At 42.9% G+C, this 14,853-nt stretch overlaps 1 protein-coding gene across 5 annotated transcripts in view; it reads left to right on the top strand.

Moving 5' to 3' along the window:
• LOC119167121 (ral GTPase-activating protein subunit alpha-1) overlaps positions 1–14,853 on the top strand; it is a 79,618-nt gene that overhangs the window by 30,017 nt on the left and 34,748 nt on the right. For all 5 annotated transcript variants that reach the window (XM_075867049.1, XM_075867046.1, XM_037418546.2 and 2 more), the window contains 7 exons: positions 1,916–2,068; positions 5,513–5,703; positions 6,878–6,976; positions 9,209–9,364; positions 10,579–10,710; positions 12,677–12,805; positions 13,813–13,871. In XM_075867049.1, coding sequence (XP_075723164.1) covers positions 1,916–2,068; positions 5,513–5,703; positions 6,878–6,976; positions 9,209–9,364; positions 10,579–10,710; positions 12,677–12,805; positions 13,813–13,871 — 919 coding nt within the window. The remainder of the gene's footprint in view (positions 1–1,915; positions 2,069–5,512; positions 5,704–6,877; positions 6,977–9,208; positions 9,365–10,578; positions 10,711–12,676; positions 12,806–13,812; positions 13,872–14,853) is intronic.

Here is a 14,853-nt window from a genome sequence, read left to right as displayed (position 1 = left end):
CGGCACCAGAGTGCTTTAGCCACTACATCATTGTAGTGCGGGCGTGCATGGGGCACAGATCATGTATTGATAGGTACGGTATGGGGTAAAGATTAATGGGGGATATTTTGACACACTGCTCTGTGGCGGGTAAAAAGGCTATTAAAGGAGCAGTAACTTAGCATAATGAAAAATATGGTTGGCAAAGTTTGGGAGTGGAAAAATGGCTGTGTGGATCAAGCATAAAGTTTCTACAGACGATCAAAAGGAAGGAGTGGATGACTAGGCTCATTTTACAGATCTCCTGTGTGATTTAGAAGTATAGCAGAGTTTGCTTTCCTTTTTCTTTTGCGTAAGCTTCATTGAAAAGTGGGCCGAGGTTGACACACTAAGCAATGTCTAGGAAAGGCTGTAGTCCTTTTTCATGCATAGAAATCCCCTGCTTTTTCTTTATAGTCTAGTGAGAGTTGTTGTCCTGTGTAATGTAGTAACAGTAAATATTTCGTGTCCGACTTACAGGGGCACTAAAAGGAAATGACACTCCGGGCAGATGGTTAGATTGCACTTTTGAAACACCAAATAAGCAATTGTATTTAGAGCAGAGCCTCATTAAACTAGAAGGGACGCAAATTTAATAGATGAATTCCTGAGCTACCATGAAGATTCTGTCCAAACTGCTCACAATATCATGGATGTAGGCTCATGGATATCTTGGATCATGGTATTTGTTGAATGGTAACACTAAAGGATTATGAGCATATAAAATCCTAATGAATTTAACAACTTTCGTAAGATTTTTTTTTGTAACTGCGTGTGTAAAGTTAATAAGTGATATTGCATAATCAACATATTATGGCAAAAAAAGAAAAAGGAGAACGATTGGAGAACTACATACCAGTCATAAGTGATGTAATGTTTCGTTTTAGTGTCCCTTTCTACTGATCTTGTTTTGTAAGTTATAATTTGCTTCCCTTTTATTGTGTCTTCATGGCGTCTGCATTTTTTGTTGAAACTTACTACACGTTATGTATTGCATAACCTGCATGGCTATACACATTTGCTAACATTCTTTGCGTTTTAATTCTTTTTCCTTACTTATTCTAATTTCGCACCTTTGTCTGACTGTCCTTGTGGCGCATGCCTGACTAATCGCACATCCATGCGATTTTGTTACACAGTAGTGTTACACAGTACACAGTACACAGTAGTGAACGTTTCAGTAGGAGACCTCTTCACCATATTTAAGTTTGTGTGAGGCTGACCGAAGGCTGATGTGTCAGCCTTTAATTTCAGTCTTGAACAAAACGATTGTTTTGAGCTGACAGGTTGAACGAAATTCTCTCTTTTTAGAACTGGCTTGAAAAATCAAGGTTAGGTTTTATCATGCTGTGCTGTTTTCAGACTAAACGTAACACAAATAAACCAAGTCTAAGTTTTCGCAGGCTAACATTAATTCACGGTTTGTTTGCTCAAGTTTGAGCATGCTTTAATGTGCTAACATCTATCATACTAATCCTCAGGAAGTTAGTTTGAGCATGCTCTAAATGTGCTAACATTTAAATCGCTATCACTTGGTGACAGCAAATTGCATGATATTGGAAGGGATGTTAACTGTAATCTCATTGTGTTGTGCCTCCTTTTTAGCATGTGTAAAACATTCTTGTTTGGTTCCCCTGTAAGGCAGTCTTCTCGGGCACATATGTGAAGGATTCATTGTTGCTCCTTAATGCTAATAACTTCTTGGCATGCAAATGTTATACGCCTTGTATTTGATATACTATATCTGATGTCTGTATCCAATACTGGTGTCTCTAACTCTCAGAGAGAATCATTGCTTTGGCTTGTGGTCAGAATGTTGAGAAGCTCATTTTTCGGTTGACGGTGGCCAGTTTGGCCTTGCTTTGTGTGTTTCGATGTCAATGCCGTTTCTGTGCAGTGGAGTCGCCCTGCATGTCCCACGCGTCAGAGTACCGAAGTCGTTCGCCGTCGCCCACGCCATCTAGTGGCTTGGAGAGCACTAGCATCAAGGACTCTCCCATCCAAATCGAGGTCATCGTGACAAGCAGCGAAACCACCTGCAACGCAGCCGGTGCGTGCCCGAGTGTGTGCCTGCACAAGTTTATGTTCTGTTAAAAGAGTTTGTGCTAAAAGATAGACGGATGCGACAAAGATAACATAGCATATGTGCTGCCATCATGGTTGGTTGGTTTAGGTATTTAGGCTTGGAATTGCTATACAAGCTAATCTTTATCGATCTACCTTCTGGTAGATATTTTGTACCAATTCACGTTTGAGTCATCGATAATCCTGACATGATTTTGTGGCTCTTGCTGCGTAGAACTTTTTCTCTACTTGTCATCGATGATCCTGACATGATTTTGTGGCTCTTGCTGCGTAGAACTTTTTCTCTACTTGTGCTAAGCACTCGCACAACTTTTTCAGTATGTATGAAAACCCATCTTTTTTGTAGTATTCTTCCAGTCACCACAGTGGTAGAACGGCCACGATGCTGACCTGCTTACTCGAAGGTCACACGTTTGATCCCGACCATGGCAGTCGCATTTCAATGAGGCGAGATTCTAGAAGCCCGTTCAGTGCGCGATGTCAGTGCATGTTGAAACATCGGATGGCTAAAATATCCGGAGCACCCCTCTTTCGCATACCTCTTAATCTTGCTGTGGTTTTGGCATGTAAAGCCCTCAAATTATCCTTGTTGTGAAATTAGCCTCCAGCTGGTAGTAGCACTTGTGTCGTGTTCTCTTTCTTACATTTGTGTCTGTTTTCCAGCACCGAATGTTTCTGCACAAATTAATGCCAACTTGCTCAGTTGGCTCTTGATAACTCTAGTATGCATCTTCTGGTTTCCACACTATTCACAAATTTGTTTTGTGGGCAGAGTCACAAGTTTGTTCTTGTTGCTTAGCAGGTCTGTCAGAAAGGAAAAGGAAAGGTGAGTCACATTCTGTTAAAAAAAAATTTCTTGTAACATTTCAGCCTAGTCCGGTTTCTCCGTCATTGTGTTTCGTGCTTGAGACCGCACCAATGATAATTGTTCGAGAAAACTTGAGAGGGTGCAGCACTCTGTCTGTCATCTCTAAGTTTATTTTCTTGACAGTTTTATGCGAATGCTAGCATAAAATTTTTATAAGGATAGGTAGTCAGAGTCAATTTGTCTGTTGTGACATCTTATGCCATAATTGTGTGACAACCAATTTTGCTCCGGCTGTTGCACATATGTTGCGTGGAAAAGCTGAACGTCAAGGGATGTGAGAATAGTGCGGAAAGACTGACTTATAGAGACATGAGTGCCTTGAGGACCGCATTAGGCAGTCTCTGTCGATTAAAAATAGCACTATTGCAATATATATATATATATATATATATATATATATATATATATATAGTTGAGTGCTACTTGGAAAGGCGTCCATCATATGAGACCTGATGTATTAAACTGAGTATAGTGATGGGGCCACAGCTAATTTCATTCATTCAAACTACGACTGAGAGCAGCACATTCGCGGTGCACAAATGCCCTAGTCAGGTGGCTCTCTTTGCATTTCGGGACCTTTCTTTGCAGCTCGGAAAAAATGGTGTACCTAGACTTTATTGCAAATAATGCAATAGGGGTTTCTGAAGACGCTTTTGAACTTTGCAAGTCGCATATCGTACCTAAGGTCAATATTTAGCAATTTAGTAAAATAAATTTTTATTATAAATTATTTAACTACAAAACGAAAAATTGTCTGTAGTGCACAAGGTGGCTGTCAGCAATATGCAAATGATTTCACTCAGCTGCCTCTAACATTGTATTTTAAACCCTTGGCTAAAGATAGCTAGGACACCCGGTATATATGTCCATGGTGCAGTAGGCAGGTACATTTTTATCATTAACGTCCACCATCGAAAAAAAAAAAACGCATAGTAATGCATTTTATTTGTCAACAAAATGAACAGCTAGTGGCTTACATATTGTTACGAGTAGCTTACGAGTATCTTTGTATGTTGAGTAGGCTATCCTGAGCGTAAACTATTCTGTCACTGGGCACTCCATCCACTTTCTGATCTTCAAGTGAAAGTTGCTGTCAATGTAATAGGTTTCTGCGTGATCTTAGATACCTTCTTTCTGTGCTGCCTTCCATGATATGTGGGATATGGTTTGGCGGAATGAAGTTTGTGGGCTTACAACGTACCACTGCAAGGAAGGATTGATGATAGTTGCAGAAATAGTTCAGTGGCTTTACCACCTGTAATGCAGACTCACTGTGGAGGTCTATTGGTTATGGTGCCCGAGTGCTCGCCCGGAAGTTGCGGGATCTTATCCCGGCCGCGGCAGCCGCATTTCTGATGGAGGCAAAAAGGCTTGAGGCCTGTGTACTTAGATTTAGGTGCACGTCAAAGAACCCTGGGAGGTGGAAATTTTTGTAGCCCTCCACAACGGCATTCTTCGTAATCATATAATGGCTTCAGGATGTAAAATTATAACAATTAATATTGGTTATTAAGAATAACTACAAGCTCCGCCCTGAGAACTGAGGCACACCTGCCATTGGTCTTTGTGAGAGAGTTGCGCTAGGTGGTTTTGTAGCGTTAGCTACACTGGCCTCGCTGAGCCAATTTCGCGTGGCACTGGTCTGCGCATGCGCAATGATACTCCGCCGCCGGTGTGCGCGCGTAATTCGATGTGCTGCGCAGACGATCAGTGGTGTCGCGCACTGGAGCCGGCACTTCTCTCACACTGGGCCGCGGCCGCGCGCGACTCGCCGCCGCCGTTGGTGTGCGCTTTCCAGAGTGGTGCCGTCATAGCCTTGGTAGACATATGGACGCCGACGCGCGCGCCTTCCCTGTGCAGTCGCCGTCTGACACTGCGCTGGAGCCGCTTGATAGCGCCTCTGACTGGCGTTTGCCACTGTGGTATAGCCATGGAGAAGGAGAGTGCAAATGCTGTTCAACGGTGCAGTAGAGCGGAGAAGCTTAACTCATCGGATCCCGAAGTAGTTGCCCGGCAAAATAAATATATATGTGCCACATAATACGTATACCGTGTGTGTGTCATTGGAACAGCTATAAGCGTGATATTTGGAAAGTTAAGAATAATCAGCTGAACCTTTGATAACGCTACATATATCCTGGCATAGCTGAGCTAAGCCACTGCCATTTTTTATTCTGGCCACCAGGGCTCATTCACTGCTAATGTACATACTACGCATGTTGTGAATTGAAGGCTTGTCGTCCTTTCTTAAAAATATTTCCTGTAATTGAGCTGCGGTGACCAAATCCTTGCCAAAATTTGGTGGAACTTTCAAGTTTTTAAACCATGAGCCGTCTACACGAGTAAGTGTCTGTATAGCAAACCTCGAATCGCAATAGGTGTTTGATATCATGGAAATGAGCAAACACGATTAGATAGGGGCATCGATGCCGATTGCCGCTAGGTGGGACAGAAACGACTGTGGCTGGAGCTTATGTTTTTTGTTCGGTTGTAACCGACCCTGGTGTAGTGAGAGTTCGCCAACTGCTCTGTGGCCATCAGACGTAGGTCCGGGCACCGACCGACGCAGTGTCCTGGCTGGCGGCAGCGTGAAAGGCTGGCTTCCCGAGGTGGCTGTTGTCTTGTGGCGGCGGATGCTGGGGGCCTTGGGCAATGTGAACGCGATCCGCGACCCGGCCATCCACGCCCAGGTCATGGAGCACCTCATCGACCTCACTGAGACGCTCATTAAGGTCAGTAGAGCGGCGTTTGCATTGAGTGCGCTACGCCGAACTCTCGGTTTTGTAACCGTGTGTCCTGTAAGATTTCGTGTAGCAGTGGGCAGTGTTTTAATGGTAGTGTAGTGCAGGGAACGATCCTACCCGTCGTTGCTTTCAAATGCCTAGCCGAGTCAACAGTGCAGGTGACACTGGTGTAGTTGACTGTGCTATCATTGTTTCATTGCATATATTTTTATTTCCTTATCACAAATCATGGTGTACGCCACGGTGGATCAGTGGTTACATTGTTCGGCTGCTGATCTGAAGGTCGCGGGTGGTCACATTTTGGTGGAGGCAAAATGGTAGAGGTTTGTACACTGTGATGTCGGTGCATGTTAAAAAACAGTGTCCCTCGTAATCATATAGTGGTTTTGGGACGTGAAACATCACCTATTATTATTAAATCGTGGCTATTATATTAGTACCATTCATATGTTTAATACAGTGCACAATGATATTTAGGCTTTTATATAACCACATCATATCCATGAGCGCCTTTGCTGCGAGATGACCTGTATGATGGAAGATAGCTTATGTCAGAGGCATTTTGCAAGCTCTATGTGTGTGTGGTTTTACAAAAATCTTTTTCTGAAGGTCATTGGGCACTTTGTTAAAAAGGCGTTGATCTGTAGTGACACTGGAACAATGCACTGCTCATTTAGCTGCTTATTTGCTTGCTTATGCATTACAAAAACCCATATTCACTCTGGCAGGATTATAGGATGGAGGAGGATATGCACATAATCTGCACAATTGTCTGACCCGCTGGTCATGGGATCTAATCCCGGCTGCGGCGGCTGCATTTTCGAGGGTGGTGAAAATGTTGTAGGTCCGTGTGCTCAGATTTGGGTGCATGTTAAAGAACCTCAGGTGGTCAGGATTTTCGAAGCCCTCCACTACGGCGTTTCTCATAATCATAAGGTGGTTTCGGAACGTTAAACCCCACATATCAATCAGTCTGCACAATTGTGAATGCTAATACAATACGCGGTGTCATACGAATTGCACGAGCCTGTATATGCTTTTGTCCCTATAGCAGCAATAATTTGCTAACTTGTAGAGTAGTCAGTGTGTTCTCGGGGTCATTGTACCTTCACACATCTTCATGGTGGCCTTGCCTGTTCTTTTCTCCCTCCATTTGCATCAGATGCGTGACAATCTTGGAATTACAGAAGACAACATGACGACTCCTCCCCCTCCGACGCTCATTCCTCCGCTTCTGCTGATTGCGCCGTGGCTCTTTGAGGTGAGGCGACTTTCTCAACCTGTTGGTAGCTTATTTTTGGTTCTAAAAATTTGCACGCCGCCCAACTGAAATGACAGAGGAGTTGGCTTTTTCAGCTTTGCAAATCCCTGCGATTGAAAGAATCGGTAATGCTTGTAATAATTGTATATGATGGTATGGTTATGTGGATTGCGCGAAAGAAAAACATTGTGGCAGTTATGTATTACTAGGCTACCATATATTGCTGGTTATAAGTCGACGTCTTTTTTCATGAAATGGCCTTCTAAAGCTATACGTGGTATCTTAATGTAGATTCCTGAGGGGTCCGACGAGCGGTCGTTGTCCTCGAATTTACTCCTATCCGATAGATCGATAACATCAGCCACAAAGGCAATGGAGTTGCAAGAACTGCTATCTTCTGAAGCGTGCGTGCAAAATCTGGAGCCAGACATTTTTACAATATGCCGCAACAGTGGCGTAACTACGGTATAGCTATGGTGGCTAGAGTAGGAGGTGTCAGCAACGGCGCATCGGAGATACAGCATTTTTTTCATGATGCGTTGCCGACGGCATCACGGTATCAATGGTAGCACCAACACATCAGTGCGTCTTTTGGGCGAGATCGGCAACAACACCAACACTTGCCGGATATGGATATCACAGTGCATTTGGCTCACGAAGAAACGCAACATGCGTTTGTCGCTCGCTAACAATGCGACACACGTTTACCTGTAGTGAAAAACTTGACATGCATCTCTCGCTCGGAAAAAACGTGATGTTTATCATTCACGAAAGATGTGACATGCGTCTCTCGTTTTAGTGGACAGCGTGCCCTAATAGCGCTTGCCGAATAGGCAATTAAAAAATTCAAACTTCCCGCGAAGCACCTTGGACATTGCATGGAAAAGTTGTGTGGGCTGGCAACACTTTGCGGGGAACTAAACCACATCACCCTTCACGTGTGATTCTCTTGTTTTTCATGTGCTCATGCCCGTTCGCCATTTCTACATTTCGCCTCGCTTGCGAACAGTAACATGTGTGATTTGCGAAGCTGCTCAACGACCTCAAGATGCTACCACAACACTGGCAACAATACAGCGCTGCTTTTAAGGGCTAAGAGATCCTCTACGCGCAGTCAGAAAGCAACGTTGAAGCAGGGCAGAAGTTCGATGTGTCGGAAAAGTGCATGAGGGAATGGAGAAAAACAAAAGACCAAGATCTTTCTGTGCGCTGCGACATGCGGACCGAAGTCCCTGCCGTTGAGGCGGTTTGAGATTGGGTTCACGACCAGACAAGCAAAAGCCCGAGTGTTTGCTACGATGATATTCAAGCAAAAGCACGTGCTGTTGCGAAGGATATGACCATCCCACTAACAGAGTTCAAACCGAGCACTTTGAGTGAAGTGGCACAATGGGTTAATGATGCCTGGTATGGACTGCCAGTCGACATGGTTCGCGGGGTTTTTTCTACGTGCAGCATCTCAGTACCACCAGCAGTAGCTCACACGATGGCAATGACCGTGACTGCTGCATTCTTCTCTCAAGTGATGACGAGTCGCAAGCGATGTTTCACGGTCAAATGAATGTTCCTCTGCATCACTCCCTTTTCTGAAAGACTCACTGGTGTGCTTTGGCCACAGCAGCACGAGGCTGTGTTCGCAAAGTCAACTTTTTTTTTTTTTTTGCTTAGAAGGGGTTGCAAGTTAAGGGTTCAACTTATAATCGGAGTCAACTTATAATTGGCAATGTACGGGGTTCAGTTACCTAGCATCATTGCCACAACCCTGTGCCGAAACCTGTTCTCTTTAAGAACTTGGAATGAATGCGAATTTGAGGTCCTCGTAACAATACGTTTATCACAGACCTTTCCCCAAAAAACTGCCAACGTTGTCAGAGTTTACCACGCATTGTACTATCATTCTGGTTCATTGCATGACTTAGTATTGAAACAAAGGAATGGTACACACCACGATAATAAGTGATACACATATATATTTGAGAGACGTTTTCACATAACAAAAGCTTGTGAAGACAATTTCTTTTTTAGAAATGCAAGATCGAGCTTTAGATTTTTAGATACGTCTGATATACCTGTAGTATTTATCTCATCCCTGCATTTCATTGTCTTGAGTGTTTTCTTGTGGCGTCAGTAATGAAGGCTGTGACACTCGCATTGTTGCGCGACATTCAGTTGCATGCCACAAGCCCAGCTCCGGCTTAGCAATCCTCACTGTGTGATGCGTGTGCAATTCAGGCGATGGGTCTTCCCGAGGGCTTTGATAAGGGAAAGCAGCTGGCTTTGCGGCTTCTGTGCTGGCTGACAGTGAGGCGCCACGACATTCCCCTCTCCTTCGACTACCTCGCTCGCTTCTACCGGGTGCTGCATGCCGGCTTGCTGGGGGAAGACCAGGTAAGTTTTTGACAGGCAGAAACTCTTGAATGCTGTTTTTTTTTAAACGGAAAACGTACTTTGACGGCCTCCAATTGTTTCTTTATTATATATATATCTATGTGTCAAATCTAGAATACTGACAGAATTAAATGTGAAAACTAAAGGCTCGCCTTGAGTTGGCCCTTGAGTTGGCGCCTTGAGTTGGTGCCTTGAGTTGGCCTTCAGGCTTGCCTTAAGTAATGCTCATACTTTTGTTTCTGGCATCCACAGTTGATGACACGTCGGCGTAATTTCGATTCAAACACTTCCGTTAGAGCGAATTACCTTTAGCGGCCAGTTTTCCATCGACATGGTGCGGTTATCGCAAGCTGTTGCTTATGGCAGTCATTATACTGAAGAAACTGTCGTGTTTCAATCTGTCAGTGGTGTACATAGATATATGTACCAAAGAAACAATTGCATTTTGACATTCGGTTGTCATTATTTCATTTTAAACTAATTACTAGATAGTTTAACAGCCTAAAAGAATTCAGCTTAATGGTACAGTTAGTTACTAAAATGATTAAATCCCCTGTTGGACTAAAGGCTCATTCATACATGTGACATGCACCCGTTGTGCAACCATTTGCGACTAGAGACGAGTAAGCATCTCAAGGCGAGCGATGTTCAGACCTGCGTGTGCAACTTGTACCAGTCACCGCACAGAACTGACGTCTGCCCACACATGGCTCATGTTGCCATTGCCTTGTAAGATAAGCTGAGTTAATTCCTGCACATGTCATTGGTCCATTGGTTTTGCACTGCTGTTGTGCATCTGAGAATTCGAGCAACGACCGACGGGGCCTAAGCAGTTGCTTTGTGACCGAAGTGGCAGTTTTCAACTGTCCTGGTCGCCAATGTGAACGAGTCTTAGCAGTAGCTTGAGCTTCCCACTTGGGTATTGCAACCTGTATCAGCTCCTTTAGATCCTGCTTAAAGGTGTTGGGGAGAAAAAAAATTCACTTAACGACCTGTAGACAGACATGATTGTTGTCAAAACATTGACACCCAACGACGAAACGAGTATGCCTACAAGCATCGCGTTTGCTGGTCAGTTTCGTCTTTGGTGTTTGTGTACCGCTATGCCAACCATGTAATCTGAATAATGAGCTTCCCCAACAGAGTCGCCACTGTATGAGCGTCGCAAGAGCCAGCTGAAATTATTCTTTTTTTTTTTTTTGTATCGTTTGCAGAAAGCTATCAATGCCATTGTCAAGTACTGCGGGACCAAGTTTTTTGCAAGCAGGCTCCCCGGCCACACCGTGCTCCTGCTCAACTTCATCCATGGTGCCAGCACCATTGTAACTTCCAATTCTATCAAAGGGGTGAGTGAGCTTGCTCACGCCTAGGGAAGCTTCACTCTGTTCAAATTGCAAATGTCGTCATTGCAATGGATTGCGGGCATGTTCCTTTGATGTGCCAAAGCACTTTCCTCTTAGTCGTCTTGCTCTAAGCTTTGGCTAATTACGTAATAGCATTGCTGCCAATTTTTATTGTCTGTTTAGTTTGCTTCAGTCTAAGTTCACTTCCATCTCTACTGTGGTTTAAAGTTGTACGAGGAAGTCAAGAGTGCGTCTTGCCTCTTTCTTTCTACAATGACTGAAAGACCAAAGCGCGGTTTTTACAGATAATTCAAAGCGATTCTCTAGCTTTTGTATGACATTTGTTGCTTCTTCTGCATGAAAAAATACACCCCAGCACTTCGGACTAGCCTAAGAATCATTTCCTTTCAGAGTACTAGTATTTTCGGATGCTGATTATGGCTGATATCAGTGCAAGTGGCTCCATAGACACTGCTGTGTGGTCTTGAAGCTGTCGGGACAGCGTTATTGGCTATGAAGGTGGCGTTTGCCGTCTCAAAGTGCTCATATTGTTTGTTTTGTGTTTCTTATTCTTTGTATATTTGCTTTTACCATGCACAGTGTCCTTTCTTAGCTTTCTATTATGGTTTTTTACCCGTGCTGATACACACAATACACTGTAGTCACACCAAATCTTTACTGGAAAAGCTGCTAATTTATTTCGAAAAGTTAATTCGAGCACGAAAACTTGACACGATCACTCACACACGCACACACACCCATGCATCAAACACACAGCGCTCACTTACAACTGATTTATTCATAGCTCGAAGGCTTGAACATATACAGGACACACGATTTTCTGAGACGAAGATTCTAGGCAGAAGCGCAAGTAAAACTGCACGTGAAGTGTTAGAGGCCTTTTTCATTGAAAAAAATAAAGATCACTGTGTAAGCGCCCCTTCAATTTCGTTGTTACCAAGCGAACTTCGGTTTATCGCTCCAAGGCTATGACATTGATTAACTGTACGTTTTGATAATATATGCTGTTGGCCTTCTTTGGTGTGTGTGCGCACAATGTGTCCTGTATATATTCAAGCCTTCGAGCTATGAATAAATCAGTTGGAAGTGAGCGCTGTGTATTTGATGCATGGGTGTGTGCGTGTGTGAGTGATCGTGTCAAGTTTTTGCGCTCAAATTAACTTTTCGAAATGCTTTACCAACTAGCCCAACAACAAGTTCTCTTAGAATACTGCTAATTTATTGTCCACATGAGGGGTACAATGAACTTAAACCAAACATTGTAGATAAAGAAACTATAGAACTCTGTACTACACCCAAATGTCGATATAACGAAATATCGGTTATAACAAAGTAAATTAAATATAGTCTTGCAATAAATATAGTGTTAGGTTAAACCTTCGTAATGAATTTTTGGGTATCATAAACTTCTTCTTGTGCAGGATGTAACAAATTTTCGGGTATGAGAAACTTATTTTCATGCATGACGGAACTTAGTTATAATGAGGTTTGAGTGTAATAGATAAATAGGTAGCAAAAAAAAAAAACTTGGCTTAACACAGTTAAAGGGTCTTTCTCAATGACGTACTCAACGTCTAAAATTGTGGCCAGCCTTTCGTGGTTTCCCATTTGTCTCCGACATCATTTTCTTAATCTTCTGCTCTTGTTTGGATGCTGGGGATTTCACGTTTTATGGGAATCCCAAGCACATTGTACGGGAATGCCGACCATCGTGTGGCCGCCAATGAGGTCAGTCACTAAGGTATGTGGTGAGGGTGTCTGCGGATACCGTATACTACTGAAATCGGCAGTAACTGTTGTGGAACGCACCCACGCTCTGCCTTCCGTGGTCTCCTGGTTAGCGAAGCAGTCTTGCCTCAACTTATCACACAATCAAAACACCTGTACAGCTGTTCTCTGAATTCACATTGGGCAGTATCATAATCGCCGGGACACTTTTTCTCTGCAGATGCCACGGGTCGAGGCAGTGACGCTACTGGGCAGTCTCGTGTGCTTCCCGAACGTCTACAATGAGCTGCAGGTGCTGCAGTGCACGCAGTCTGAGCCGCCACAACTGGCAGCAGCTGCCAGCATCAAGGTACCAAATAATTTTATAAGTGGCACATACAGTGAGTGACACTCTTGTTGTTTTTTTTTGTTTAGTATATCCGGTCTAGCACTTCATTCTGATTTTCCGAATATCCAGAAAAAGTGTTTAAAAAAATAAAACTGGTATGACACTGATGGTTCTGGCTCTAGTTAAACATTTCATTGCATACATGTGATATTAGATCATAAGTTTACTCCTGATAAGAGCCAATTAACTGCTTGGATAATTAATGAAAATTAACATAATGAGTTCAATAGAAGAGCAGATGCTTTACTTGTGAGCAGCAGGAATTGTTTCGTCGCATGGCACAGCAGATCTCTTACAGGCAGCGCATACAGCAGTCTCACAGAGATGTGTACCTGTTAGTGGCGCCACAAACAGGCGTGCCATCTCGAGACACCGCGTCTCTAAGAGAGCCACTGTGACGGTCACCATGGTGATCGTGAGGAATGCAAGACGTCACCCTGCCGGATCTGAACACAAGTGAACAAAAGATTACCTCATCTCAGTTCTGTTGCGAGGCACCACCTAAAGGGCACTCCCCACGAACCTTGAAGCAGACACGAAGGCTGACTGACAGAAGAGAGAAGGAAAGGGCTAAAGGAGAGAATAGTAAATTGCTGGATCGGGCACATCTAAAACAATTAAGGAGGCACTGGTGGCAGTAACGATTATAGCGACGTTTTTTCTGATCTTTCATTTTTAGAAGAAAGGAAACGAGGTGAGTATTGCTGGTCGAATCTGTTAGAAGCAATTGCGGGCCATTTTACAGAGTTGTGAAAATTAAGTCTGAATTCTTGCAACACCTGTTGTCAGCAAAGGCTCGTCTGCTTATGCAAATTGGAGTGCTTTGGCAGAACCGTTCGCTTGTGCTTCTTTAATTTCACTGTAATACATTTCGGAGGAACACAAGCTTTTGAGATATCATATTATTTACACTTGCTAATGAATTGTGGAGCTTACTTGATGCGACTTTTTTTTTTTTCAATCTTTAGGAACTCATTGTAGACTTGCTGCTGAAAGCAGGGAAGTCAGACCCAGATGGAGTGGCAAGGTAAGCTAGAGATATGTGTGTTTCCCAAACTGCGGTATTCAAGGATTTGTTTATGTTGCTGGTTAACTGCTCAGCTGTGTAGGTGATCTCTAAACAATATAATACACAATAAAAGATAAACGTTTAAATTAGGCTTGTGCGAACATTCTAATACCTCAAATATTCTAACGAATAATGCAGTATTTAAACTTGCTTGGAATTGAATTTAAATTACTAAAATTTTTGAATTAATTCAAATGAGCGAATAAGTGCATGGCTCCATTGTAGTGAAGCAGTGCTAAGCCATGAAAGCATTTATTCATGTGTATATTAATTTGCATGTAACTCCTTGTAAAAATAGTTTCACTGCAATGAATAAATGCTAAGCCGTGAAAGCACCTATTTATGCATACATTAGTATGTAACTTCTTGTAAAAATAGTTTCACAGCAGTGATGAAATGCTCAGCCATGAAAACTTGCATTCAGGGGAAATCATCACTACTGCGAAGCCTCACTTCAAGGGTAAATGAAGATATTACCCTCACATCGATTCATCTTTTAAGTTTAAAAGCTTTTTGAAGCTTAAAAGCTTTTTAAGTTTAAAAGCTTATATGCTCTTCGTTCAGAAAGTTTTTAAGCTTGATATATTTTACAAGCTATCACTCGCATTCTACCAGAAGTCAAATCTTGCTACTATTCAAAGTTGTTTTCACTTCCTCTGATGCAAAAAATGGCATTTGCTTAGGCCCTGTTTCAATTTCAAAAAAAAAGATTGTGCAGGTTAGTCTGGTCATAAGAAATAAGCCCATTTTTTTTACAACATGCAGTGTATATGTTCGATGTTCGCTTTGAATTCGCTTCAAACCTAAAATTCATTGTTTGCACAAACCTAGTTTAAATGCATGTTGTTGTTTCAAACCACTATACTTACTTTATTTTCGACAATAGGAAGTGGTTGATTTCTTGTGAAGACAGTGCAGGCTGAAGTGTTCTTCGTGAATT

Source organism: Rhipicephalus microplus, chromosome 6, assembly GCF_043290135.1.
Source record: "Rhipicephalus microplus isolate Deutch F79 chromosome 6, USDA_Rmic, whole genome shotgun sequence".
Classification (NCBI taxonomy): Eukaryota; Metazoa; Arthropoda; class Arachnida; order Ixodida; family Ixodidae; genus Rhipicephalus; species Rhipicephalus microplus.
The sequence above is the reverse complement of the archived record's forward strand: the minus strand, read 5'-3'. Positions and strand labels throughout refer to the sequence as shown.